This window comes from Gavialis gangeticus, unplaced genomic scaffold, assembly GCF_001723915.1.
Source record: "Gavialis gangeticus isolate Ggan-Ray unplaced genomic scaffold, GavGan_comp1, whole genome shotgun sequence".
NCBI lineage: Eukaryota > Metazoa > Chordata > Crocodylia > Gavialidae > Gavialis > Gavialis gangeticus.
The window spans coordinates 10,707,743-10,732,502 of NW_017729011.1; the positions used below are offsets into that span (position 1 = coordinate 10,707,743).

Here is a 24,760-nt window from a genome sequence, read left to right on the forward strand (position 1 = left end):
TCTCAGAAAGGGGGTAATGCAGCTGCACTAGACTGTCGTGGAGCGTACCCACTCCTGCCCTTCCCCCTACCCCACCCAAGCCACTCTCAGGCTCATTGTATGGGGGTGTTGATTGGAGCAAACCAACGGCCACATTAAAGCAGCTACTTTGCCCGATTTCTGCGCTTTAGCTGGAGCATTCCTAGCCTGAGACTGCTATCCAGAGATATCATCCTGAACATAAATGTGAGAGCCATGCAAAGAGACTCTTACTGAGGGGGTGGTACACAGAACATGTGCAATAGCAGACAGCACTTGGAAAGAGTTCAGGGCCTGGGACAAAACCCACTCCTCTCTAGGGTGAAATGCAAACATAGCAGCTACTGTATTGGCAGAGGGAGGGTCTGTGAGGTAGCATCCTCAATCCATGAGCAGAGCAGAGAGTTTGACTTGGATTTTCTAACTGGGTCACACTTCGGCATTTCACGCCCAGCTTCATTTTGATAAATTTGCTTTGAAAAACCACCCAACTCCAAACACCAAGCTGTAAAGGATCGATTGCCTTGTGCACAGATTTGCCACCCTCCCTGGAACTGCCCCCCGCTTCTCCTCCAGTTATAATTCATCCTGTTTAGGTCTCTGTGCTACATCCTTCTTCCAGCCCCCATCCTGAGATGAACCCTGCAGCATGCCTCAAAGGTCCCTGAATCCCAGCTCTGATGCAGATGATGTACAGATGAGCAATCAAATTGTCACAGCTGCCAAGAGAGGCCAGAAGTTCGGGAAGTTCATGCTGTATAATCTCATAATATGGTTATGCTCTCTTCAAAAAAGAATGGGCTCCCTGCAGCACAAAACTCTCTCACAGCATCTGTCAGACTCCTGGAACTTTTTGGACTCAAGTACTGGGAAATCCTTTGTGTCTGATTTCCCCCAAAGAGGCTGTGGACTGAACAAAGACAGAAGCCGTGGACTGAACAGGCTGCTGGCTTGGACCCCACACCTGGCAGAAGAGGGTTACCTCTGTGCTAGGAGAGCAGAAATAAGGCAACATGGGAGAAAAAGCCAAGAGCTAGTAGTGGTGCAGCAGATCACAACTAATAATGATGCCTCAGAAGATGCTTTCTTCTAACCAGGGCATGCTCCTGTTGCAATCTCTGCCCTTCGATGTTCCTTAAATAAACAGGAAGATGAGGCGTGATAAGGAATGGACCCATCGCTTTGTATTTAATTAGACTGAATAAGCTGACCTGGGGAGTGGTCCAATTCTGATCTGTCTTGTGGGCTGAATAGGGAGACAAAAACAGGAATCCTTGCAGTGCTTTTCACCTTAGCATACACACAGCCTCATAGACTGACCCCCCCACAAAGATCCTGAGTCACTGCAGGCAATGGCAGCATACCAGACGCAGCTCAGAGTATCTCTCACATCGACAGTAGCTTGTTGTTTTCTGGGTCCCTGCAGCTGCATGGTTTGTGAATCCCTGACCCTAATAGGGTACGTATCAGGAACCAAGTCTTCAAATTTGCAATGAAAGCCCCATTTCAGGGAGTCCTCAGGCACACAGCCTTGAAATCAGGACTCTTTCTGAAAATCCAGGACAGTCAGTTGCTTTAAGCATATCACTGCCATCAGACCCTGGAGAAAGGGCTCCCTTACAGCCTATGACACACAAATCAGGCAAGAAAGATGCGAGTGAGGCATAGACATGCAGGAGACAGTGACCCCAGAGGGCAACAGCTGATCTCCCTCCAAGAGAAGGAAGTGTCACGTGCAGAGATGCTGTTGCCAATCAAGAACTGCAATCTATCAGGCAAAAGGATGCCAGGCTTCTGCCTTTAACTCCCCTCTTCAACTCTGCCACGTGCAAGGGAATGGAGTTTACAGCTGGCCGTGCATGCACACGCAGAGCTCTCTAATACAGGCTGCCAAAAGGCTGGCAAGACACATGTTTAATGCTAAACCTTTTCATACTCCTTTAAACCTCAGCAAAGCCACAACTGATGAAGCCACACAACACAGTAATGGGGTCTTCACAGCCCTTGCTTTTGCATTTGCATTTGCAGCCTCCCTTGGCTGAGCAAGGGGCTAGCAACAATTCCAACGCTCTCCTCCAGCAGGGATGGGGCAATATAGTTAGGCTGATGATTCCTGGACATATTCAGTTGCTTCCCTCTGCTACATCTGCACCTATCACCCCAACATGCTGCCCAGAGTTGCTGGGGTTGTTAATGATTCACATATTAATCTCTTTGCTCTGAAACTTTCTTGGGCTTAGTCTGGGCTCTACTTACATCTGTTTTATTTAAACCACCCTTGAGTAAAAGAAATCCTTCCTTTCTGTGGTTAAAAGGAATGTAAATAAACACATCACAGTGCTACTGAGCTGGTAGAAGAAGCATAGCTCACCAATGCCTTTAAATATGGTTATGTGAAAATGCATTTCTTTATTAATTTCCCTGCTGGGTAGTCAGGGATGCAAGCACCAATCCATTTCTACAAGCGCCTGCCAATAAGTCACCACTCTGCCCTGCAGAAACCATTTGTGAGGAAAGAGGAGAGTTCAGTGCCCCTCAAGCTCACTTAGTGAGACTGCCAATAAAGATTTGTAGAGCGGACGCCTGTCCGCTGTTAACTGGACTCAATGCACAATGCCTACCCCCCCCCCCCAAATGTCCTTTTCCATAGACACCTGACTCCTCTCATGATGAGGGCAGTATAATAAGCTACATGGAACAATACATCTAACTGTCAGCAAGGAAATCACTTCTGAAACAACTATTTATAACAGTCAGGACTTTTGCAGATAACCGGTCCTGGGGTATTTCCCTGACAGATCCTTAGTAGCTGCTGTTGCATCAGCAGGTAATGCCACCAGCCTAGAGGATTCAGCCTCAAGAGTCTGGGCTCTGCCAACATTTAGGAAAAATGCTCAAACACAGATTTATTTGGGTAATGACTGAGCAGGCAAACAGAAGACACAGGGGTGTCAAAATATAACAAACCAAATAGCACGTTTTGTGTAACCCACGTGAGTCTGTAGTTGGTTAATGTGTATCCCGTGCAGTGTGGCTCTGAGAAGGCTTTGGGATGATTTCCTCACAAGAAATCAGTTCAATGTTGCAAGAAAAAGAAAACAGAATAGATGATCACAGCGCAGCAAAGTGCTCTTCCTAACTTAGCTACCAAGAAGCCTGGGCAGTCTGGGCACATGCTGCACTTTGTAGTCTCAAGGAGGAACCCAGAGAATTTATAACCTAGCCCCAGATGTCCAGGGTGCAGTTAAGGTGATGGCAGGCACAGCTGTGCTTGGAGGCAAAAGACAGTTGCTGAGGCAGAGGTGCTGAGCCAGGTGCACAAATAGTACTCAGAATATAGGGTGCAAACAGAAGAGCACTTTGCAGGAAACGCTATGAGTTACAGTGATTCCTCAAACCCAACATACGTTCAAGCTGCAATTTGGAGTGGCTGGGAGGCTGCAGCCGGTCTCCCCTAGCCCCACTCCTCTCCCCCCTAGCCTTGACACTGTCTTCAGAAAGGGAGTGGGGAAAGGGAAAGGAGGGAGCTCCTCTGGGGTTTGTCCAGCCAGCCAGCACTGGGGCAGGTGGACTGGAGGCTCCTCACCTTGCAGCGGGGAAAGGAGAGCAAGAGGGCTCCAATCCACCCACCCTACCCTCCAGTGTTGGCTGGACAAACTCCAGACCCAGCTTCCACCTCTCCCTCCCCTCCATACCTATGCTGAAAAAAGCACCAGGAACCAGGCTGTCAGCCTAGCCCTGCTCCCAGCATGTGCTAACACGTGTTAATTAAAGTGCTTCATCTGAACCCTCATGTAATGAGGGTTCAGACTGTCAGTGGGATCAGGCCCTTTCAAAGCACTCTTCAGCTGTGCCCTTCAGTAAGGGCACATCTGTAGAGTGCTTCAGGGGGCCGATCTTGGAATCAAATGTCACATCACTTCTGTCAGCATCCAATTGCTCAGCTCTGATCCCTTAGAAACCTTAGCCTGTATTCCACTGAATTCAGAGAGTCATAATCCAAGTTTGAGTTACATTTATGGATTATACAGGGTTAATGCATGCTTAAGAGCTTGGTTATATGGAGAAACTATTCCACGATTAGCTAGGATATAACTAGAAAGAGCAATAGTCATTTCACACTAACTCCCTGTGTAAACTTTATCCTGGCACCAAGAATGCCTATGCATGGGTGAATTTAATCCACTTGCAAAATGGACTATGTTAGAGGTGAATAAGGGTTTCTACACAATAAGTTAGCGACAACTGTTCTGAAATAGTTTTCCTGGGCTACTGCCTTGTGTAAACAACTCCTAAGAGATCTTAAAAGTGTATTACAGATGTAAGTATTGTATTACAGAGAGTATAAGCAAACTACAAACTTTTGGACTGTCTGGCCCTGTATTAAATCATTTGTTAACTAATTAATAACCTGTTATAAATTATTTATAATTGTACCCTCGGTAAGAAGTATAACCAAATGGAGTTTGGACCCCAAATCTGAGCTGAAACCAAAGCCTCAGATTTACAGGATTTTTTTTTAGGCTGCAACCTCCTCTCTGCTTAATACATAGCAAATGGGGGAAAAAAGGTGGATTGAACTGAATAAAAGAGCCTTTTCATTGCAAAGGCTCAGTACATATTTACTTAGTGTCCTGCCTTACTTCTCACCTCATTAATATCATTTTAAGTCTTCCACATTATTGAAGACCTATTAGCGTGTGCTTAATTCTTTGTCATTGGGTTCAGCAGGACTTCTGAACATCTGGGAGATCTACTCCATTTGTGTCAATGGGTTACGGGGCAGGGCTGGGAGGCCATGATGGAAGGAAGAGCTGGGGAGGAGAAAGAATTAGGCAGAGTTGCATTAAAGGATCACACTGCAGGAAGAATGCATATGGGGACCTATTATTATTTATATTACAGAAGCTCAGTGGCCAGAAGCTGTCATCCAGGCTCATTTGCCAGGCATGTAGCAAGAGACATGCCCTGCCCCAGGGTTTGCAACCTACATAAACAAGACAGAGTGGGAGAAAGGAAGCAGTAGCCAACTGCTACAGATGTGGGACTGAGGCACAGAGAGCTTCTGGTTCTGATTCCCAATTATGTTAAGGCCCACTGACACAACCCTGGCAGTAAAGGGTGGTAGGTAAACAGAATTCACCTGTTTTACACTAAGCAAAGAGGCCGTGTGAATTAAGTTCTGTGCGACTTGCCTGAAGCGAATAAGAAAGACTATGGTTGTACCAGAAATGAAACCCGAGATCCAATATGCTAGTGACAGAGGTGTTCGAGGAGTTACTCATCCAACAAAATAACAACATCCTGCCCATGGGGAGCACCCTGTACTCAAGGGCCTCCAGCTTTGCTCCAGCCTCAAGGACTTCTCATGTGCCAGAAGCTAAACAACACAGACAGCCTGGAAATAAACTGTGCCTGATTTCAGCATTTAACTCAAGTCATTCATATTTGCACTGATGGGAAAGGCAGGACTTCCAGCGGGGGCAGAGAACCCACATCTCCCGCTGGCTTGAACTGGATTTGTGGATGGTCAGCACCTCTTAGAGAGAAAGAAAGAAAAGAAAAGATGGAAACCAGGCCTTGCACAATTCACCCCAGGGAGCACCGAGTCTGTGGCCCAGCAGGGAAGAGAACATACAACTCCATCCCAGCCAGAAGCTATGGGCTTGTTCTGCAGGTGTTTGAACTAAATGAATATAATGCTCCACTCCTGCCCTTAAAACCTGAGTGTCTCAGAACTCCCTACATCCAGTTCTGGCCTCTAAACATCATTCATGCTTCCCCCATGTTCCCCCTACACACATACACATGTACACATGCACACACATACACACATGAAACCACACACACTTGAGTTAGCTTGATAGCTATTCCTGAATGACCTTCTTTCAAGCCATGGCACAGATGGGGCTAATTCTACAAGCGACAGCACTCTCCTTGTGCATCCACATCACTCCTTCCTTTTGTCGTTCTACTTATTTCCATTTAGTTAACAGGGTGTCCTCCTGACTCAACTCACAGACTATAAGGAGTCCCTAGAGGCAGAGTGCAGTGTCTTGTGTACAGTTTGTGTTGTTCCACAGCAGTAGGACCCGCACAACGCTGATCTGTATTATGATAAAAGGCATTTGGTTTAAGCCAATAGCAGCTCATTATATTTAAAACACCAGAGGAAATGTCTGGAGGTGAATTGATTAGTGCTCAGTAATTCATCAGGCAGTGAAATTAGGACAATTCTCAGGATGGGATTATTTTTGCTGGGTTTCACCTAGGGTTTTGTTGGGTTTTTTCCAACTTCAGCGAGCTTCTCATTTGATTTTGCTTTTTTCTAAACAGCATTCTGCTCAGTACCTGTCTGTATACTGCCTGGAAATTCATACCAATCACACTCCCCCACCCCACCACTGCACAATGATATTTGTAGTAGCCTGAGAGAGTTTAGCAAGCAAATTAATTCCTCTGCACCCACCAGAGCCAGACTGGGCAAAGGGGAGAGGGGCCTTGTAAGATCATATCAATTCCTTGAAAAAACAAGACAAAATAAAATAGAGAATACAGTGAAACCTGAATTGGTGAAGTATGTGACGCAGAGCTAAAGCAAAGCACTTTGGCTGTGCTACACCTACCAACAGTCACAAAGCAGCTGGGAACAAGATCCCAAAAAGAAGTGTGCTGTGTTACACAAACAGATTATTTTAAATGCAGATTATTTTAAGGGCACCTGACTGACAGATCTGGAGCATAAACCATGCTCCCTGGACAAGGCAGACAGGGGCCCTGCACCTTCCTTCTCCCAGCCCAGTCCTTTAGGAGTTCATGCTCATTCTGACCTGCAGAACTGAAGGCTGAGTCAAGTCTCATCGGGGGGAGAGGGGAGGGCATCAGTGCATTGACCCAGATGCCCCAGCCCTGCCAAGTCCACTTAGAGCAACTCGAGTGGTGCAAACTGGATGTACGCTGTCCGGAAAGGGGCAGCAGGCAATTTCTTCTGCATCATGGAAACTGTTGTTATAAAGAGGATGGGGAAGAAATGTGGCCTCATTCGATCCAAGTCTCTGCTGGCACTGAAGGATCTCATGCCAGTGGCAAAAGCTTAGATCATGGCCAGAAGGCACAGGACTAAGGGGCTCCAACTAGTTCACAGGCAAGAATTTGGCCTTGGCCTTCCTTGCTGAAACTGTTCAAGGTTGTGTGTTATGCAAACTCAAGTTCACCAGGAACTAGAGGGAGACTTTCCTTTCATTTCACCCAGGCCACCACAGAGCTTATGATGTGACAGTAATCTTTACCCACTGCTAACTGAGATGAGATTTGAAGTAATGACCTGGGGCAGAGTGGGGCTACATGCGAGGCCCAATGTCCATCTACTGAGCTGCAAAGCTGCTTTGAAAATGCAGCACCAGCTCTCTCTCAAGGTACAAGGAAAAATCTTCCCCCCCAAATAAATCACTCCAGGGCAGCGGGTAATGCCCCAGCATGGATTCAAATCCTCTCAGGAGCAGGAGGACTGGCAGGCAATCGTGAAGCACTGTACCGAATCCACCAGAGTCAATGGAAACATCACCCAAGCACCGGCTGCTCCAAAGCAGAAGCTGAAACTAATTAACTTTATTTGTCTTTGGAGACCAAAGCCTCATCGGTTCACTGCCTACAATTGTGCCTGTCCCAATTCCAGGCCTCGTTTACTCACGTTCTCAATCGGGCTGTTTATCTCAGTGTTATGAGGCCTGCAATATTACAGAACAAGTCAGGGAAATGCACTTGCTCCATCCCCTTCCCTCCACATTTCCTCTCTCTGCACTGGACTCAGACCAGCGTGTCCTTCTCCACTCCCACAGCTTGTCGTCTCAGAAAAACTGAAGTTGTCCACTGGATGCATATCATACCTAATGTTACTATTACGATGAAAGCACAAGCTGTAGTTAAACATGAGCTGCATCCATCACTTCAGGCACCCTTCGTGTATTTAATTTCTCTGTGATGTAGGGAAAATTCAGTGTATCCTCCCTGAGTTGATCAAACCTATTCTCTGAGCAAAGAATGAGGTTTTCGGTAAAGGCAAGGCAAAGTGTCAATAAATCTGTGAATGAAAATGCACTGAAGCAGGTGCATGAATAAAGTTATATAGCCTCTACCACACCTGGAGGCCTATTCCAGATATTCAAGGGATGGTCACTGTCCTCAGCAGCTGATGGACCTAGTACAGACAGACACAGATTTCAGAAGACAGAGATCATCACTCACTGCCCTCTCCCCTTCCTCACCCTCCAAACTGTGTTTGTCCTTCACACAGGCTGGGTGTTCACCACAGAAATTTACTAAACTCCTAGAAAGTTTTGTGCCCGACAAGTGTTAATTTTGTCCTCTGGCTGTGGAAATCCATTACTTGTTATTGGAGATAAGGAGTGGTAGAGAGAAACAGAGAGTATCCAATTCAGACACTTCCAGGACAGACGTTCCCCCAGCAAAGCCCACCTGGAGCTGGCAGTTCACAAGATGCCAGCTTTCCCTAATGAGAACTTTAGGAAGTCTGTGGCAGAACAATGCCTTGAATCCTAGTCTTCCAAGTCCTGGGCTACTTCACAGTCCTTCCTCTCTTATCCATTGAGATAAGGTCTATGCTCGGAAAGAGGTGGAGACCCTCCACTCTACGATAATGGGATGGGTCTGTTTCCTGTAGGGCCAAGCCATTGAACCAAGTGCAACCATGTACCTCGTTCACATGCCAATCTGCCCCAATTTATATGCAATAAATAATTGCAGTGCAAATCCTTCTGTGACTTAAATCTGGTTTAGCGCACTTTCCAGGCAATGCCATGCACGGTTGGACTGGGAAAGGCTAGAGCACAAGCTGGCTTTCCTGCCTGCTTTGCACTGATTGCAGAACCCTAGTGCAGCATGTGCATGTGCCCCAGCCTGTCCTGGTCTGGCTGTGCAGCAGGCATGCAGTGCACTTTTACCTGGAGGCACTATCATGCACCTGAAAAGCACGGACCTAAGCTGACCACAGTGGTTCACAACCAGGGATGATGCCAAAGTTGTGGAGGGCTGGGCTGCTACGGCTAAAAAGGTTGAGAATCATTGGTTTAAACATACAGCGTCAGCTACTTCAGAGTAACAGTTTGTGTGCAAGCTCTTGCCCTGTGTTAAATGTGGCTGGCTTGCCCCTCTATGAAAGTGGGATAATCTACCTCACATATACTGCAGGAAAAAAGCACGCATGTGGGCAGGTACCACAGACACACTAAGTTCCCCCCCTTGGCTTACTTTGGGCTTGCTTGCATAGCCGTCTCCCAAGCCTAGCTTAAGCTGGAACAAGAGCATCCATGCAGCCGTTCACACTGGCCTAACTCAATCAGTTATAAATCATGCCTTTAATTGAAGCAGACCAACACTGTATGCAGATGAGCCCTGCTGATATGTTATCTTCTAACACGCTCCTCACCCCCAGCTTCTTTGTGCCACCCTTGTCGATGGCTTATTCAGAAAGGAAACCGCCTCCAGTCGGCATCCTCCTCTCCTCACGATTCCACAGCCAAGGGGCAGAAAGGTCAAGCATGGAGGAGGTTTCCAAGGTCCCATTTCCACTTGCTCTGTCCTCCTGCCTATGTCTACAGACGTCAGCTGTAGCACCCACCCACCGTCTCCTGGCTGATAACTATTGCATCTCCACCCCCACGGGCTTTTTTCATTGCTATTATTTTTATATAGTTTTAATTCATGTACCTTTAAAATGATCTTTCCTTTGTTTTCAACACCTGCTTAGAAACCTAAGAACAAACATTTAATTCCTTAACCATTGTATCTATCTCCACTTCAGAAGCAATGCTTCCCTCCCCCAAACCCAGCTGTGTTTTGCAAGGTGCTAAAATTAACATTGCCATTTTTTTCCCCCCTTTATATCTCATTGCTTTTCCTGCCAGCCTAGCTGCACCTTTAAGCCATAGTCTCACAGTCTGAGAGGGGAGGGGAAATAAGAAGTTTCCACGAGGGTCAGGATCCCCCTTGTCTTTTCTTATAGCTGGATGAGTGAAAGGATCCTCCTTATTTTTCCCCTTAGTCTTGTTAGGTGGACAAATGGTATAAAATTGATCGAGAACCACTGCATTAGAAGGAGAGGCTTCAACCAGCTGCTGCCAAGAGAGAGAGCAGGGGAATGTTTGTAGTTCCTGAAAAATAGTAGAGTATATGATTGTGCATGCGAAGTGGTGAGACAACACAGCCTGTCTAAAATAAGAATTAGGACAAATTTTAGAAAAAGGCAGGCATGTGTTTTACATCAGACTTTTCCACCAGAGAGGTAATATCTGGCATCTCAATGACTTGAGACCACCCTTTTAAAACCCAACAGAGATGGGACAACTCCCGCATTAGGGGAGAAGATTGATTCAACCGTCCAGCTCCGTCCTGGTGTGGGGATCCGGTCACATGCCCTGGACTAGATGAACTCAGTAGAGCTTGCACTGGCACAGGATATCAACGGTGTCAAAACTCTAGGCACGTTCCAATTACACAAATACTTTTTAAAATCAAACGACAGACTCGGATTTTTCAGCAGATATTATCCAGCATAACAACAACTTTCACCCCTGCTGGAAACATGACCTCATTCATTTTGGAACAAGAGTTTCATGCTGAACAATCAAACACAGGTCATGTGGCGTAACACTGCGGCGTGGTACCACCGCACAAGTCCCTACACAATTTGAGGGCCTGTAGGTGTGCAATGAATTGTATTCATAGGATCCAGAATTGCTTGGCTGACCCCGGGACAAGAAAAAAAAATATGGATAAGTGGCGAGGAATACAGGCAGGTGACGTTTGTGCAGGCAAGGAAGGGCTTGAAACCCATTACCAGTGCGGCAGCTATAGACCCAACTTTGTGATGCCAGAAGGGATAAGCTCCACAAGAATCTGCCTATCTTGGGGGAAAAATGAACAAACTCATCTTTCCTATCCATAATTTCTACAATTCTGTTCACAGATCAGTGGTGGCCACACTGGTGGAGCTAATAAACTTTAGACAGGGGAAGGATAAAAAAAAAAAAAAAAAGACAAAAAGAAAATACCATTGCAAGTCTCTATAAATAGAGAGGTTACAGGGTATGCATCATCCTTGAACAGGCAGCTATAACAAACACTCTGGATGCTGTTTAACCAAAGAAAATCCTGGGAACAAAATAAAATATCCAAGGGGAGGAGAAGGAGGGGAAAGAAAAGCCACATTGCAAGCAACTGGTTCTAAGAGCGAGCAGTCTGGCAGTGCCCCAGCTGCTTTACCTCAGCATTTTATAAAGGCTCCTCTCCTGCATTTTTCCCCTGATGCCTGCAGGACCCTGTTCAATCACCTCACCACAGAGCAGGAAGGTCCGTGCCAACAGGCTGCTTGAAGGCAAAAGAAATCAGGACTTTGTAAAGTGTCTGCACAGAGCCTGGCAGAGGGGGGGCCTGCTCCTGTCTGGAGCCTCTGGGGGTTGTCACAAGTGCCCATCATTGTTATTAATCACGAACACTCACAGACAATCTCCCACATGTCTTTTGAAGAGGTGGGATAAAAAAAAAAACTTGAATTTAGGGAAGCTTCAGAGACCAATATCAAACAATCCTGTTTTGAAAAATCCAGAGCAAATGAAAGGGAGCGTTTCCGGTTGGGATCAAACAATCTTATAATTGGAGTTTGGGTTTCTTTTAATTGGTTCAATAAACATATCAATAAAATCTAGCTTTCTTTTCTCCCTTCTGCCTGGCTGTGATGCATCAATCATCCCTGTTCTGCAGAAGTGGTCAGACTCAGGTAAAACTTCAGGGTGTTTATACACATACTACAGGAGTAGGGGGAGCGGGTGTTTTAATTAGAGCGGCTCTCAGAGCCTCTCTAATTAAAGCACTGCAGCATCTCATGTATCATATTAGCCTCCCCTGCTTCAAAATGGTGGTGGGGGCGCTTTTATTTATGCTCCCAGGTTCCTGGACTTGCTAAAACTAGGCTCCAGCCTAGTTTCTACAGTTTTCCTTGGGGTGGAGCCTGAGAGGGACCAAAGATATCAGGTTCAAAGTGACAATAATAATAAAAACAAAAACTCTAAGAGCTTTGGAAGAAACATAAACTCTCTTACTTCAGGATGCTGATGACTGGGGTCAGAAGAAACTTGCTCAGGATCCAGGTTATTTTGTAACGGCTTGCTACAAGGGCTCTCCATGCTTTGCCTTGACTCAAGTGATGGTGGAGGGGCACTGTCTGATGCAAGAGACTCACTGCCCTGAACCTCAGATCTGATCCACCCAGACAATTTTAGGATAGTGTTTAACTTACTTTCTTTCCCCTCCTCACTCCTAGTTACCCTGCTTTGCAAGATCCTAAATAATTCCTTTCCTCCTCTGGCGTTTGTACCATTCACAACTTTTTTGCAAGGTTAGGTCTCCACTTAGTCATCCCTTAGCCAAGCTAGACATATCTGGCTCTGTTAATCTGCTTTCATAAATCAAAGTGGGAAGCAGGGACGGAGGAACAATTCCCAGAAGCAGCTAGGATGATGATGCGTTTACAAGCACTGGGCTGAGGCATATTCCTATCTGCCTCTCAGCAAAACATCTCCTCCAGCTTACGTGCCTTGGAGGTTGTGCCCAAGGACAGTCCCAATCCTGGCTTTTCAAAATGTGGGGCTCCCCTTCTCCACTGCCTTCATGAAGCAAGAAACCATCAGGGTGACAAGAGCTGCTGGCCAGTGCGGCGGGGCTGTTCTCTCTGGCGACGACGCGGCTTCCGCTTCACGCAGGGTAATGAATTGCCCTCTCTTCAGAAATGAATAAGATGTGGTTGGTGATGCAATGATCAATTTGCTCCATCGTGTTAAGCTGTCCATTCATCACCAGCACCTGCTGTCAGGGGCTCAGGGCTGCTTTTATTGGCGCCGGCTGCTGCCATTATCGACAGAGCAATAGCTTTTGAAGGTAGCTCTCTGCGGCTCAAGGCTACCATTGATTAAAGGGGCTGATAAAGGACTCACTTTACGCTAACCCATTCCCCCTCCCAGCAGAAACTGGTTTCTTACAGGACGGGTGACTGCCACAGAGCCCTCTTCCAATTTGGTGCCTGGGCTGTCCTTAAGGGAGGGGACACACTTCACAGAAGGGACCCACTAGGCAGATCTTCAATACAGGAGAGGAGAAGGGGCTTGGGAGTCGCTCTTGGCATCTCCTGTGACTCCAAGTTGTAACGAGCACTACCATGAACACCTCTGGACATTACAGGCTCTCTAATCAGCTGCGTCCCTTCCGTCCATCATTGCCACGCGCCACCCAGTAACCCAGGCCCCGGCACGGTGCCCGGCCAAGCTCGTTTCCTTGAAGTTCTGTAAACAAGCAGGTGCTGCCGCCATGAATGAATCACTTGGGCAGAACGGAGAAATACAGAACAGCATGCGTGAACTTGGAGAAAGAGAGAGAGAAACAGAAAGACTCTTGTATCTAATCAGGTGGTACTTGAGAAAAGCAGAAAACTCATTCTACATGAAACAGGAGTATGGGGGGGAGGGGATGGACTGATTTATAAGTCATTGGTTTACAAGTGGGTCTTGGAATCGGTGTCCAATTTGCTGTGGTCCAGCGGATAAGTAGCTGGGTTGAGAATCACGAGTTCTCATTTATCCCTCACTTCCCTGTGTGACCTTGGGAACGTCGCCTCCCTTTCTGTGCCTAGTTATACAGTCCTTGAATAAGGTATTTCAGCCTGACAGAATGGGGTCCTGGTCACTGACCTTCAATGCAATTTGGTGGACTCCAAAACACCATAATCCCCTCTGAAAGAGGGGCTAGGCTCCTAATGCACTTAAGCGCTTCTGACCGTGTTACTCTGACTGACTAGCTCAAAGGTCACGTCACAAGACAAGTGCAGGGACAGAAACCCCTGGGGACTTGCACTCAGAAGCCAATCTCGGCATTCAACTGCACGTTTCCCTGCAGGGCTCACCTCTCGTACTGGGGCAGTTCAGAGACAGCAGACAGAGCTTTTTTTTTTCTTTTCTGTGCTGTTCTGCTGAAAAGCAAGAAGCATGTGCAGCAGCGAGAGGAGCGTGTGAGGGGGTGGAACCTGTTGATTGCATTTTGCCAAAGAATTCAGAGAGCAAAAGGGCTCGCTTGGGAGCAAAACGAAGATGAATCGACAGAGTTTAAGAGAATTCATTCTTCCGCTGAACACTTGCCTCTCCATCAGGACACCTCAAAGGCTTGTCAAGCAAAAGCAGGGCTTTTATTTGTTTCTATGGTTGCCATAACGATAGAGCTATAAGTCATGTCAGCTGGCAGCTGAGGTTCTGCTCCTGTGATTTATGTCTGCTCAGGCTAAATGATAAACTTTTCTTTGGAATCGGTGACAAAGCAGGAGTGCGTGAAACCTCCACTTTGGAGAGGGGAGCAGAGATGAAACTGTTGAACGCAGGTGAGCAGCACAGCCGTAAGTGAGAGAGAGTGTGTGTGTGTTACACTCACCAACATCCCTAAGCACAAACCCAATGAGATCAGTTCAGGCCCCACCAGCCCCCTTCCATCCTTGGACCCCAAACCAGACTGTAACACGGCCTTTAAGCATGGATGGCTTGGGAGTGAGGACTAATCTCCAGTAAAACTGGGCAGATTTGTAGAAGCCGCAGAGACGGCATCAGCTATGCCATTTGTAGGTCATGGTAGCTGGGCCTGGATAAAGGTGAAAGGCTCTATAGCCCATTCTCGATTGCTGTAACCATGCAGTTTCTGCTCACCCATGCCCAAAGCACAACCCATTCAACTACTTCTCTATGATTTCATTGTTACATTTTCCACTTCTGCTACTGATCAGTCTGCAGCAGTCACCCATGTAGACGGGTGTCTCAGGCACTGCGTGCCTTTATTGACCAGTGACTTGTTTAATAACTACAGCCAGGTGAACCTGATGCAGTAATGACACTGCTATAGAAAGCCCTTGCCCACAATATGCTTAAAGCTACCATCTAAGCGACAGAGTGAAATGATAACATATACTGAGAGGTATCCAGGTTGTAGCCATATTGGTCTCAAGGAAAAGGCAATCAGGACTCATAGTAGAGATGATATCTTTTATTAGACCAACAAGATTTTTGCAAAAACATTTTTCAATTAAAGATTTTTTCTTGCAAAAATCTTGTTGGTCTAATAAAAGCTATCATCTCTACTATGAGTCCTGATTAACATATACTGAGAGGCACATAGGATGGAATACGTTTTGTAATTTGTAGATTCATAGATTATCAGGCTACAAGCAACTGATATGGCAACCTAGTCAGCCCGCCTGTACAACACAGACCACAGCACTTCTCTGAATTAACTCCTGATTACTATAGAGGATATATTTTCCCTCTTACATTTCTAAAGCAGCTTCTCAAGGTCCACATTTGAACTCAGACCTGCAGAAGCAAGGCTGCTGACTTGCTTCACCAGAGACACTGCACAGGGTCAGCGCACGCAGCTGACTGCTGCCATGCCACTCAGCGGCACAGCACAAGAACAATATCCCCTCTGAACAACAGGGCGAAGCAGGAGCCAACACTTAACTGAACAGACACTGAAAGGGAGGTCTCTATCTGCCTTTTTCACAGTCTCAAGCAGCTTCATAAAAGCTAAAGGCCACCCTCAGACCCTTACCCTTTGAGTTCTAAAGACTTTGTATGTGTTTTTCTCTCCCTCAAAAGCAGGCTTTCTGCAATTTTCGTCCATTAAACTTTTTGGTGCATGTGACCCTTGGTCCAAAAGGTGACCGACTAATGAAAGTCTGAAGGAACGCAGCACGCTTGTTATTAAGGACATGAAAGGAACACGGGCTGAATTGCTGCTACAACATTACACTACAGCGAACAGGAACCTCAGAGGGCTCAGATGGCTGCAACCGCTACAGTTTTGCAGAATAAGATATGAGAACCCCTGGCTCTGGGTCATGACAGTATTAGAGAGAATGCTTCACCGCACAACCAACGGGAACTTCCACCATAGGGACATGACCGTATGACTCCCATTGCACTGCAGCTCTGCAAATAGGAACTTCCAGGTGCAGCGATACGATAACAATGCAGCTACTCCATTGCAGTGCCCAAGAGCCGGGTCATATATTGGAAGTCATTACTTCAGAACGACACCCCCGAGAGACAGTTGTGTTATCTGTCCTCCACCCATCCAGCTAGATAGACCAGATAGATAGAGTGAAGAGATGAGAAGAGGGTGTGTTTGATTATTTACTGCAAAACTAAACTTTCAAAGCAGCTTTCTGGTTACAAAAAAGCACCTCAAAACTTCCAGCACTGAGACAGGACAGTAGGCATGATGGCATCGCCTATTCTCAGCATTGCAGCAAATGTTCGGTCCTGGAATCTGCCTATCTGCCTTTAAAAACTTCAAGGGACTGAGATATTTTGTATGAAGATTTCAAAACAGCAAAAAGGACATTCTGATTAAAGAAAAAGCATTAAGGATGCTACAGGCATACTTTTTAAGATGGCAATTCAAGAAATAGTGTCCCTTCTGCTTTGAGCTTCTATACTGGGACGGGCAATTATTTTTGGTGGACGGCCACTTATTGAGTTTTAGCAAGCCATTGAGGGCCGCATGACAGGGAGCCAGGGGTAGATAAATATTAATTTTCTAAAATTTTTAGGGCCCCGTAGGCCAAACAGAATGGCCTGGCAAGCCACTCCCGGCCCACAGACTGCATTTTGCCCACCCCTGTTCTATATGCACATATATTAATGGCAATGCCCTGATTTTTCCTGTTTTCTACATGTGATGCACTTTCTAGCTTTTTGAGGAATGAAATATTTATTCTAAATCACTAAACTCTACATACAGAAAGTCCTGGTGAAACTTTATAGCCTGTGATACACAGGTGGCCAGACTTGCAGATCCAATGATCACTGTGGCCTTTATTTCTATGAAACAGCACACTGTTTGACTACCCTCCATCTGTTACACTCAAAAGCCGGCAGCACTAAGCTACGACTGCATCACCTTGGTTTTCATCCATCACAGGATAGCCAGGAACCTGAGCTGACAACCTGATCCCCGCTTGAGAAGTGTTTAAGTTCTAATGCAGATATAATAGATGGTTTTTTGGCTTGCACTGTATCGTGAAACCTTCCATAATTCAACATCAAATATTTATTATTACGTTTATTAAAGTTTTAATAATTTAGCATCTCCTGCATGTGAGATACAAGCTTGGTGAACTGCTCTCCCTTTATTCTACCTGGGTCACTCCAATATTTATATCTGAAATTCTAGATTCAAGTCTCGTTTACCAGGGAGTAGGCGATGTTCTCAGCTTCAGAAGCCACCCCCCACCCTCCTTGATGCTTATCCTTTCACCCCCTTGCCAGGAGCAAGTGATCCCAGGAACTTTCTATGAGGATCACTGTCAAAAGACAGTTACTGTAGCCAAGAGGAAAGTGAACTTAATAGACTTTGCCTTTATTAAGATAGCTTGAACTAAAATGCAGTGATGGCAGGGTGGTGGGGGTGACATATTCCTGGCTCGGTGGGGTGGGAGACATTAAAAATGCAGTAACACATTGACCCTTCCCCTTTCATTCTAGCACCACACCATGCTTTGCAAACAGAGTAACACTCGCTACAGTCCCATAGGTGGGAGGCGTAATATGCAGCTACTTGTTGAAAGCTGAGCCAAAGTTTAGTAGCAAAAGCACTGAATGGCATCCTGGCTCTGCTGTAGACTTCTTGCATGATTTTGGTCAAGACACTTAAACCTCCTCCCCAGAGTCCATGTCAATCGGTTAAATGTGGCTAATGCATTCTTGTCTCACAGAAAGCTTTGGGTTGGATAACAAAAAAAATCTGTCTAGGGGATCTGAGCTCTGTAGAGTTAAAGCACTTTAGATAGGACACATTGTACAGTTTGCACTGAGGTGGCCAGGTAGACGAGAGGGAATAGGTGCAACTGATACACAGTACTCTGGAGCAAAATATTTCTAGTCCAAGAATACCGGCAACGTGTTGGGTGAGGTATATATACCCTTGAAGCCCAAGTACCATAATATCTTACAGCACAAATGAGAAAACTAGCACATCAGGGGGAGAAGAAAAAGGGACAAAAGCGAAACAGGGCATTGTTTTGTCCCCATAGTTGGGATTTATGTTCAGTAAATGCCCAGCTAGTATCCCTGGTAGCCAAATGGTAATGGCTACACCACAGCACGGGCATCTTGGAGGTGTCATGGTATAAGGCAAACTTTAGTAGGGGAAGGTAGTAGCTCTCCAGAGAAGCCCAGGGAGGAGCACATGCAAAATACAAAGGTGAGGAGAAAGCAGGTGCAAAACTGACTGTGAGGAAAAATGGGAGGGCTGGCACAGCACAGAGGGTAGGGGCACTGCAGAAAGATAATGGGACCCAGAAGTGCTGACGCCTAGCTGCTTCCTCCAAATGCTGCTCTCCTAAAGCTGACTTTGGGTCTAGCTTGCTGCTAACATAAAGGAAGATAGGAACTATACCAACAACATTACTCATGCTACTGAGTGCAGAGACAGAGAGAGACTCAGTGGAGCTTACCACCCAAAGAGCAGTGTTGCATCAGAGACAAGGATACACAGGAGGCCCCACATTCAGGGGAAAGGGGAGCATGTATCTAGAATAGAGAGGCCAAATAGCCCAAAGTTTCCATACAGCAAAACTCAAATATTCTCTCAATCTCCGTCTGACTTTAGAAATGCCAGATGGCTGGGAGAAGGGGTATAAGAAGGGAGCTTGTGCTGTGAGAGGATATGTCAAACCTTCACATATTAGGGAAAGAAGGGGGTGTGTCCTGCACCTCTGCTACCCTGGTCCAGCTGACAGCCATCACAGCTCTGCTGCAGCATGGTAGCTGGGTCTCCCTGAAATCTAGCTTTACACCCAACTGTGCAGCAGGTACAGGGTGTACAAGTGACTTGCCTATGGTAATGACTGTAAGGCAACCCCCCTGCCCCAATACTTCCTACACACCCACACTCTAGACCATACAAGCCTTCTCCACAAGCAGAGCTGCTTTTTCTTCTGCCTACACCCTTCGATACAGCTTCCAAACTAAACCCGGCACAAGCCAGATGGCACCTGGGGAAAAGAATAGCCCAAGTCAGAAAACCAAACAGAATCCACTAGGTTTTCAGAGAAACACCAGGGGAAAAAACGCAGCTCAAACAGAAGGCCGGCAATGTGCTGAAGGCAGTGTAAACGCACGTTTCTCTTCACCCTTCATTTCTGCCTGCAGCTAGTGCCTCGTGCTTTGAAAACCAAGAGAACTATTTCCTGGGTTCAGATCTGTTGACATTTACGTAAGTGCTTCTAAAAGATAATCTCTTTGCCAAGTAACCAAGTATTCTTTCTGACATTGTTCCCTATACCCACCTTGGACCTTGCAGAGACTCCATTTTCCTGCTTGTATGCATTAGTGACACTTGCTAGTTACTTGAGCTGCTGACACTTCTGACTTCTTACTCTGCCTTGGTAATAGCATCGAATGCAAGCCACACCACCAGAAGCCAGGTGTAGATTGCTTTGAGGGCTCCACACAGGATCTGCATCAGTATAACTGGATTTAAAAACATGCCTTTAGGTAAGTCCAAGCAACTGTATGTGCAGAGCTGGCCTATGTTCCTCAAAACTAGACAACGGAACAGCTTCATATCTGAAGAAGCTGCATCAAAAGTCTCTTTGCAGAGGTTTCCACTAGATCAACAACTGAAGTGGAGCTCTATCACCTCAGACATGAACAGAGACATGGGAGGAGGCAGGGGGCATAGAAAACGTGATCTTCTTTGGGAATGGACTGATACAGGAGATGCCTAATGGCAGGTGAACATCCAGCACCTATGCAGATTCACTGCTGATCCCAGGCAACATGCTGAAAAATGACCCTATAAAGTACACCAAGAAGCACTCAGCCTAGAAGAAAAGGAGCCCACCAAAAGGGTAGGACATTTCATCTTTTTACGAGTTGTCTCAGTGAGAGAGATGTGTTCCCTACCTGACATCTGCTGGGTCTTCTGTCACCAGTACATCTGTCTTGCAGCTGGCAAGAGGATTGATGGAAAGCTCCACAGGTGGAACCACAAAGCTCTTACTGACCGGCAGCCAGAGCCCCTGACCCAAACTATAGGTGGACCTAAAAGGAAGACAAGAGTATAGCATAAAACCAGGAAATACATAGCAAGTGCTAGGCCTTTCTTCAGTATCTGACTGTCTGGTAGTTACAGCACCAGGGGCTGTTTGATGGCATCATGGGATGTACTACAAAGCCTCTGGGCCTCTCTCTTCAGAAAGCCAAGCACTGGGAAATGAGACAGGAATAGCAAAGAGGAGGGGTAAGGGAGGAATGGCAGACAGAGCACAGTTTGTGAACTGTCTGCATTTAACCCACAGAGGGGAACACCAGGACATTTCTGTTCATGCGTCCTTCAGTGCTGATTCCTGATCAGGCACATGCCAAGAGGATGGGGACCACATGAGAGAAGAGGCCTTGCTATCCTTCAAGAGATCGGCAAGCAGCAGTACAGGATGGTGCCAGGAGCTACTGATCACAAAGCCTATCACAACGGTACCCAAACAGGCACGCCACCCCCCCCGCCCAGCCACGCACACTGACACATCATTCAATATACCTGAGTATTTTCTCTGGCGCTTGCTCTCCTGTGACTAAGTCATAGCCCCTTTCAAGTGTTGTGTAGGGCCAAGGCCTGAGAAACAAAGAGGGAGAGTAGGTCAGTCAGCAAGGAAAGGCAAAACACTGAGGGTCAAAGGCACCAGTGGTGCCCAGAGCTGGGTTTACACCTTACTATGCATGTTAGCAATATCTGCAATAATGTGCAAGGAGGAGATCAAGGGAGAAGAGCACAGCTCCAGCTTTTCTATCTGAAATTTGGTAGGTTTTCTCTCCACTCACCCTTCACTGTGTCCCCAATCACTGCGCACACACAGATGTCGATGCACTGGGTCAGGGGCATAGCCTTCATGGCAGCTGCACTCTCCTGAAAGGGAAACGAGAGAGAGAGATTAAACTTCTGGTCTGCAGGGAAGACGTGAGGAATCCCTGTGTAGGACTCCTGCAGCCTGCCATCCATGCGCCTGCTTATCCACAGATGCCAATACTAATAGTCCTCACACTGCTTCCTCCCATGCATTCGCAGCGTGGATCCAAAACAGCTTCAGACTGTCCCTTCATCTTAGGGTGATGAGCTCGAGAAAGGTAAAGAGACACAATAAGCTTATGAAGGGGATTATACGATGCAACACTTGTGATAGCAGGGGACTGGACTCAATGAACCATTCCCTCCCAGTTCTCTGTTCCTGTGACTCTCTGCAGCTTTCTCTGAGTTTCAGCTAGCCCCCTCCACCTTTTATAAAAGATTATCCCTCTGCCTGGTCCTGCCTTGAGTGCAGCTACATTGCAGTGCAGCTCAACACACAGGAAGAAGGAAGAGATTAAAGAAGACTGAATAGTTTTGGGGCTGATTCTTCTGTTAGAGACAGACCATGCAGTCAGCACAAAGTTCTGCACCTCGGTACCTCCCACTGCTCCATACAGGACCCCCAGGAAGCAAGGGTGCTTAGCACAGAGTAGGATCAGGTCATCCATCTGCTCCCTGCTACAGGCAGAAGGAGCATGAAGTGCAGTCTTGCAGCACAGATAAATGCAGCACTCTGACAGACGAAGTCCCGGAGCCTTCCTCTGTCACTTGAGGCGGCACACCTTCTCACAGACTTGGCCTGAATCAAGACTGCAGGATGTGGCCCTAAATGAGTGCACTGAGGAATCTGATTTAGCAAGGGCAGACTTCAGCAGAGTAACATAGCCGAGGTAATGGCCCTCAAAGTCGGGAAAGACTGACTTTGTCCCTGCGGCTCTCCACGTTTAAAAGTTATTCTCCTCCCCTAGTCCATGCTGGGCCCTGTCCCTTGGCTGCAGCTGGGCTCCATGAATTGTGCACACACATGTGATGCTATCCGTGACCACCAGTTCATCGCAACAGCTTCCGATCTCCTCCTCAGCTGGGAAAGAGTCACACCAGCCCCCTGAATAAATAAGGTCTCCGTTATCTCCTCACCAGTCGTGCAAGCCACCCAGTCTCCCCTGACAGAAGTAATCTTGACTCATTTCTCACATCTCACTCTTTCCTCCCTAAAACCTTGGACCAAAGCTTGCTCTTAATGTGAACAGTCCCCAAGTATGCTTGCAGAAAGGCTCCACTCCCACCCCAGGCTCACAGATGTGATGAAGACAGCAGTCCTCCTCCCTAAAAGGAGATACATGATGACAACAACAATTTTATTTGATCTGTTACTCAGTTCTGCCACTCAACCCTTCTCGCTATGGTCCCCTTCCTAGCTGGACCTCCAAACCGCTCTCCTCATCCCTCTTGCTGCAGAGGGAGTGAAGGCATCATGAATTTTCCACTCCAGAGACCTAACTTTGCTTGGCCCAAATTGATTCTGTGTTTGGGAGAAATACATATCCTGGAGCAAGAGATGACAAAATAAAAAATTAATTGGATTTGCACGTGTGCTCGTCGTTAAAAGCTTGTGTTGATTTTTCCACTCCTCTCCCCACCTCCTTTTCCCCTTCAGCTAATGTTTTCACCTAGCAGGGCTCTGGGCTGAGTTTTAAACACAGTGACAGTTGGGGAGGTGTGCACGCATGTATGCACCATGTCTGAGAGTGCATTTAAACCAGTGCCACTCCCTCTGGCCCCAGCCAATAGGGTGTAGGAAAGACATGATGGGAGTAAGAGGAGAGGGAGACACCCCGACAGAGTTAATACACACTGTCAAACATAAGTGTGTTCTCTCACTTCCTAAGAGACCTTAAAATGTCTCATGGGGATTAATGTAAGGAGCTTTGTTATCAGAGGGAAAGGAAATGGGGGGGTTCGGCTGTGAAGATTTGGAGGAGAACTGTCAGCAAAGTGGGGAGACAGAAAAAAAAAAGAGACAGCTAATGATGTGCTAAAATGCAACAGCACTTTCATGAAATATTCACCGCCTTAAACACGTCTAATATTAAAGATTAAATGTCCTGGGATTTGTCCTAGTGACTTCGAAGTACTGATTTACGATCTGCCAGAAGCTGCTAACCTCGTGATTCATAACACAAGAGGTGGAAGCGCTACCTCTCCAAAGGGAAGGGGCCTGGGGAAAGGGGGAGCAGTTTTGTCCCCTGCAAGAATGCACATGCCAAGGGATGAGCCTGACTGTCCGGAGGGGCTGTGGAGGAGGCTTCTGGTTTTCAGGAATGGATGCGCCAGCCGAACCATCAATAAAGCAAACAAACAGACAAACACCAGTTATTTTTTCTAAGAGTGCTTAGCAGGCAAGTTTTCTCAGCTGCTGCGTGGATCATTAATTCTTGACGCTTATTACATAACAAATGTGTGTTCTGCAAATGAGAAGCTTCTCAAAATGCTTGCAAAGCACAACTGTGGGGAACTGGGGGTGCTGGCCCATCATCCACACTGAAGCTCAAACCCCCAGGATTACAGTAAGTCCCTACTGATGCCAGCCACCTGGACACATGGGGCTGAAAGACGCCTGGTCTCTCCTTAAGGGTTAGCATGAGGTTGATTTTACCTAGTCCCTTGCTACTGCTAAGTGCAGAGGCCAAGACAGTTAAACCTTCTCTTGTACAGCACAGCTGCTGATTTTGGCCTCTGGTTTGTTTTCTGCTGGGTCACTTTGGTGTCTGAAGCAGAGCCTCTATCAACCCACAGGAATACTGATTTCATTGACTCCAGTCCCAGTCCCAACCTTTCATTGGGAGGTTTATTTCAGTAAAGAAAGATGGCAACCTCTGCCAACTGGCTGCTTTCCCCGTTTGGATATTAAACTCTTTTCAGACAGCAGAGACATATTGAACTACCCTTCAGCGGCAGGAAGACCAAGGCATCTGGAATCATGGCACCAAGGTACAACTGATCTGCTTCATGTCAAAACGATGCAAGACACAAGAGAATTCAACATATTAAGTGTTAAGATTTTTAAAAATCTGGTACCCTGACAATGGGAAGCAGCCGGGTAGGGCATTGTTTTGAAAAATCAGGCCATTGACACTCTAGGCCAGAGTTTCAAGCACATTTAGGCATCAAAAGATCCAGAAAAGTGCTTTAACGGGATATCTGAACTGCTTGACCAGGTTATGGTACCTAGCTTCCATTGATTTCAATGGGCTTTTTTTTAAAACCTCATGAGGCACCTGTCTCCATCTTTATAAACTGACATCCTTGTTTCAGCAGTTCCAGCTGCAATGCTGAGCTCACTCCTATCTTGTATGCGTGTTGTAAGCTGGGCTAGTCAAAGGAGAAAAGGGAGAATTCAAGTTGTCCCGTCAGTCACAAGGGAAGGTGACCTGTGCCTCCACCTTCACTTGTGAAAGACCCTGCATTTTCTGCATTTCAGTTTTGAGCAAGCTGTAGAAACACAACTAAAAAAAATCACAGCTTGAGCCACTAAATTCTTGTGTGCTTTCAAGGTAAAGTGGTCAGTCATCTCAGAGTCACCGGAAACTTGGATTAGGTGTGTGGCTTGCCCACAATTTTGAACCAGTCACAAAACTTGAGAGGATGCAAGTTGCATCCAGCTTCCGCTTTAGTGACAAAGGTTTTGCAAAGCTTGTGCTGTGAGGAGACCACATTAATTAGTGTTTAGAGAGTACTTTGAGAGTTACAATATTTATAAAATCAGCGCCCCCCCCCCCCCCCCCCC

General features: G+C 46.6%; 1 protein-coding gene across 1 annotated transcript in view; it reads right to left on the minus strand.

The window, feature by feature from the left end:
• The window catches only part of ASTN2 (astrotactin 2), a 644,195-nt gene that overhangs the window by 374,814 nt on the left and 244,621 nt on the right, over positions 1-24,760 (minus strand). Inside the window, 3 exon segments of the mRNA XM_019510513.1 lie at positions 20,034-20,171; positions 20,668-20,742; positions 20,949-21,033. Of these exon segments, the coding sequence (XP_019366058.1) occupies positions 20,034-20,171; positions 20,668-20,742; positions 20,949-21,033 (298 nt within the window).